This window comes from Neopelma chrysocephalum, unplaced genomic scaffold (assembly GCF_003984885.1).
Source record: "Neopelma chrysocephalum unplaced genomic scaffold, ASM398488v2 Primary Assembly neopelma1_45, whole genome shotgun sequence".
In the NCBI taxonomy this organism is placed as follows: domain Eukaryota; kingdom Metazoa; phylum Chordata; class Aves; order Passeriformes; family Pipridae; genus Neopelma; species Neopelma chrysocephalum.
This window is the reverse complement of record NW_020897704.1, coordinates 10,437,023-10,442,358: the sequence shown is the minus strand read 5'-3', so window position 1 is coordinate 10,442,358 and position 5,336 is coordinate 10,437,023. Positions and strand designations below refer to the sequence as shown.

Below are 5,336 nucleotides of genomic sequence, written 5' to 3'. Positions count from 1 at the left end.
TGTTGGCAGTGTTTTAACTTTGACACTTGCCTTTTCACATCAACACTATCAAGTCTCATCTTCTATAATCTCAAATAAGAAGGCTGAAAGAGAAACAGAATGGAAGCTTTCTTAAAGGCCAGCAGAGAGTACATGGAACCACAAGCTTTTCTGTTCCACTGGGTGTCTTGCACACCCTTTTGAGTGAAAATGAACCACATCAATGAAGCCTCACTTCTTCTATCTCCTATAATGTTGAGTACTACTTAGCAGTTTCATGAGGAGTTTCATGGTAAATAAATGGATAAACAAGACTCTATTCTTGTAATCAACCCCAAAAAATATTTTCAGGTCTCTTTACATAAAGAAGTGGCCACAACAAGAGAAGAACTACAGATTTTTTTTGTAATTCTATGAAGATATTTAGGCCTTAGCACTGAGAAACTATGCTTTATTTTTACAGTATGGGAAAATGGCTTTGCTCTGATTAGGGATAAGACATGTTCCAAAATTCTCCTACATAGTCCTACTGCCATACATACTGGACACCTCATTATAGTTTGGGAATAAGCCATCATGAGCAGCACATATTTGGGAGTCACTGCCTAAGCAGATCCCCAACCACAGAATACTTGGTGATGGGTCTGCCTCAGTCTTTCCTGCTAAGGCAGTTATGCTCATCTGAAACAAATAGCAGATGAAGAACCAAGGTGTTCCCTAAAAATCCTGATATCCAGGATTTTTTCTAGCTTACTGAATATTTATTATACAGAAAGAAATGGTTCAAGCTCTTGTAACATGGTTCTCAGGACACACAATTTCAAAGCTCCCCTTCCAAGCATGATAGAGGAGGAACTGAAATTTGGGTCCTAAAGTCCAGGTTTTCTAATCTACTGTCTTTCTTGATATAAACTGCCTCACCTCTGTGAGGCAAATCGCTCTTGTCAATCTAGTCCTTTGCTTCCAGATTTCCTGTGTTTATAGACACAAGCAAAACCTGAGCAATTCAAGTTAAAAAAACAAACATTCTGTTCAACCCAAAATCAGTGGTTTTGACTCATACATACCAATCAGAATTTTTTTTGTCTATCCATTAAGCCAAAAGGAAATAGAGGTGCTTTCGGAATCACTGGTTTCTTATGCATGCAAACCTTGGAGTCAAAGTACAGCACTGAGCCATCATAAATTACTGTAAGTCAACTGTTTTAAATAGCATGAAGAGCCCACGACTCTGCCTTGCTGAAGATCCAGTAAGTGAAAAATTATTTTGAAGCTGAAGTCTTCAAACCCAATTCACTCTGCCCTTTGCTTCTGATAGGCAAGGAAATGCAGATACACACAACATCCCCTACTCCTTCAGAGCAAAGTCCAAGTACCAAAATTGCCTTCTGCAAATACATACAGCAATGCTCTGCATGAGGTTTGGGCATATAGAGTTTGTTGTCTACAGGCCAGCAACAGAGAGTTTCAAGGACCAGTTGTACACTTTGATCCTTTTGATGTGAAAACTTCTGTGTAACAGTAGTCAGGAGAATTCTTGCAAGGCACTGCATTCTCCTTTTATGAGCTTAGTCCTGAACAATGTATTTGTGCAATGACTCAGAAGAAGGCACCGCCTCTTGAACGTAAAGCCTACACTAGACCAATGGTCTCCTCAATTCTATCCCTGACATCTGGGGCCATCTTCCAACGCTTTTTGGCACTGTGGCATTTGAAGTTCAATAACCTTTGAGTGACTGGTTGAACATTCAGAGCTGGTAAAGGAAACAGTCAAACTTTCAATACACAAAGTCATTCTATAAAGGGAGCTCGTAAGGGAGGGAACCAGCTACTGCAAGAGAACTCCAGCAACAGAAGCTACCACAAAATTCCTGTTTAATATGAAACCAGCGATGCTGACAGAAGTAGACTGGGCATTGTACACTGGATTTATTCTGGGCCTGCATTTTGTCAGTCTCAGAAGTAGCCCAGTGTGACAGGATGCTGAAACCACTGAGTTAAAATCAGGCAAGTCACACCTCTCACACTGCTCAGTGTGTGCATAGGAACAGCCACATGGAGTCAGATTAGAAGCCTGGTCAATCCATTACACTTTCTCCAGTAGCATACATATAGATAGAGCACAATAGTATTATGAGCCCTTTTTATAAAATAAACCCTACTGCTGCCATGCTTAAAATTATCTAACTCAATACTGAAGCAATACTGCACACCCATTTCCCATCTTCCTCAGCTCTGGTCTACAGCTGGAAGGTCAAGCAGAGGCCAAATCTAAATTGAAGAGTTTTCTGATTGCTTAGCTTCCTCAGATGAACACAGAGAGGTAGGGGGGAGTCACAGCTTTGAGAGAGAAAAAGAGGGGAGAAGCTGGACCACAGATCATGCTGTCCTGGATTGCCACAAACACAATCACGAAACAAGCTGTTTTAGCTTCCCTTGACCTGTTGGCTTTCACATTCCATCTGCCCTGTACTCAGATCCTTTGCTGAGTTATTTCAGCACATCAATTTGCCAGAAAACCTGACTAAAGATTTCACCTTCTGAACTGACTTCACAGACTGAAATAGCTCAGTTAAGAATCTGTAAATGCCTCTGTCAGAGGAGTTCAGACTCCAGTGAAACTTCAACCCAATTTGCTAACAGGGTATCAGCAAAGCACACTATACTCCCAATAAAGCTACACTTCTAAACAAAGAAGTCAAAGCACAACCAAGAGAAAAATAAGGAAGCCTTATGTATACAGCCCACACAACAAGAGTCACTCAACAGAGTTATAAGTTACTTCATTATATTTTGTTCCCACACAGAACATTTCAGGGTATGCCTCCAAACAAATTTGGAGCAGCACAAATTTAACACAGTGTCTCCCATATCATACCTCTGGCAGCCTTAACTCTTGCCCTTGAAATCTGACCTAGCCTGTCCTGTGCCTGTTTATGAGTTAAGAGTTTGCACAAGACAAGTGCTTACATTTTATCATCTTTCTACACAGTCGAAGACTAAAAAAACCCCTCAACCTAACAGTAGGAGCACTGAAATCACCTAGATGCTTCAAGAACTAGGAGCGATGCTCTTGAGTTTCTGAAGAGGAATTTCAAAACTAAAATACCTGGAGCCTCAGCATTTGGTCAAATTGCAACTTGCCTTACTGGGTTTTAAATCAACCAAATTTTGCCTCTGCGTTTAAGCAGGTATTATAGCAGAGAAACAGCACAACAATGTGTGCCCTTGAACCTTCATTTAATTCACTTCTGAAATGCGACGTGGCACTACTGCAGCGATCGGCAGACAGTCTAACGTTATGTAAACAATTTCAAAAGCCAGATGGATATAGAATAGATTAAGTGCTAGTTTGGAAGAAGTTTGCAGCTCCACTATGTAAGAAAGAACTACAAAATATACACAGATTTTTAGAAGCTGGATGCTTCAGGTTAGCACTAGCATGTTTTTACAAGCAGCCTCTATACATCAAGTCATCTTATTGCCTCTGTTGACAGCAGACAACAAGGAGTCGACAGACATCAGAAATGTTAAGAATCACCAAATGATTCTATAAGTAAGTTGTGAAGTTGTTCATTCCACCATGAAAACTTGTTAGTCCCGTCTGCCAGGATACTAGGGACATAAACTGTGTATTACCCAGCATTTTTTACTCCTCTTGTAGCAGAAAAAAGTTAACATAAAATAATCACATTCTCCCTCACACACACACTTGCTCCTCACACACCAACTGCAAGGCGTAAGACCTAAAAAAAAGCCTTTAATAAATCAGTTTAAAAGTGACTGCCTAGCGCACAGAATGACATGTTATTTTTCAGTAAAAATAATCAAGCTACATCATGAATTTTCACCAGTCTACTACGAAACCCATGAAAGGTTTATAAAAATAATTATGTGCAAGTAATTATATTAAATATGATTATCCATCCTTAACCATCTTCCAACTGCAGGTCAACAAGTGCTAGTTTGTCATGAAGTGATCAGGTATCAAGTTTTGCTCTTTTTGCAGAGCCAGGCACTTCAGTGTGATATTCATGTCATGCGAGCTCCTGACTTCTGGCTGTCAGCACCAACATTGGATCACAGTTCACCTCCAGATACCTATAGATTGCTTTGACGAGCAGTTACATTCTTCAAAAAAGCCAGAGCTCATTGACATAAAGCGCCTCGGTGGTGGTGTACTTCACCAGGAACCCAACCCTGTGCAGTTTCATTGAACTGAAACGCCACTTGTTCTTTAACTTTTATTAAGTTCACTTAGGTTGACCAAATGAGCTTCCCTAAAGTAAACAGGGTTATAAAATATCAGGATGATTCTATCTTTAGGTGCTCCATAGAAACAAATACTTAGTTCAACTAGAAAACTTTTAAAAATGACTTTAGATACAAAAGTGTAACAATTATACTGCGCAATACATCTTTATATATCACTAAGCCCATGAAATTATAATTAAAAAAAAGTTTTTGCACCATCAAGAACAGCCACAAGTCCTGAACCTCCATTCTTTATGCATCCTTTATCAGAATAAACTGAAACTTGGGAATGCTTGGGATTCAAAATACCCTGAGCACATACTAGTGCAACACCACAAAGCATACATAATCCATCAGAAATGGGGAAGGGAGAGGGAAGGAAAAAAATAGCAAGAATTCAGATGGTGCTTTATTATACAAGCATGAAAGTAAGTTCCTTTGGAAAATAACTTCTTGGGTGGACTTCTGGACCAGTGAGGTAGCCCAATGGGAGAGAAAAAAAGTGGAAGTGGAACTTGGTCCCCATGCGTGATACCTGCCAGTCGGTCCCAGCCCGGGGCTCGGCCAGGCTCAGCAGGCCGCCCCCCATAAGGCGGGGGGCCCGGCACCGCCCGAGCGGGCCATAAAGTGCTGCAGCAGAACACGATCCAGACAAAAGCAATGTAAACAGGTGACTGATACCGGTCTCTTTGTCCGCACCGCGGCCCAGGTGAGGCGCGGGGAGCGGGGCCCCCGCGGGCTCAGGACGGCGCCACGGGGAAGCGGCGCACCCGCACCACGGGGGACAGGTCCACGCCGAGGATCCGCTGCGCCCGCCGCCGCGCCGCCGCCAGGCTCCGCCGGCTCCACACGCTGCCCCGCACACGGATGGTGGGGAACGTGGTGAGGCGGGGGGTGGCCGCCTTCCAAATCTCCTCCAGCGATTTGCCGCCGAACGGCTCCCAGGCGGCCGCCGCCGGGCTGCCCCGCTCGCTGTCCGCCTGCTCGCCCAGCGGCTCCGGCGCCTCCGCCGCCGCCTCCTCCTCCTGCCCCGCTGCGCGGGGGCCGCCGACCGCCGAGCGCTGCCTGCCCCGCTCTCTCCTGCGGCACCGCCGCCGCCGCCG

General features: G+C 43.7%; 1 protein-coding gene across 1 annotated transcript in view; it reads right to left on the bottom strand.

The window, feature by feature from the left end:
• Positions 1 to 3,719: 3,719 nt before the first annotated feature.
• The window catches only part of CCDC71L (coiled-coil domain containing 71 like), a 2,621-nt gene continuing 1,004 nt past the window's right edge, over positions 3,720 to 5,336 (bottom strand). The window contains exon 2 of the mRNA XM_027679338.1: positions 3,720 to 5,336. This exon is cut by the window's right edge and continues 16 nt beyond it. Within this exon, the coding sequence (XP_027535139.1) occupies positions 4,974 to 5,336 (363 nt within the window). The 3' untranslated portion in view covers positions 3,720 to 4,973.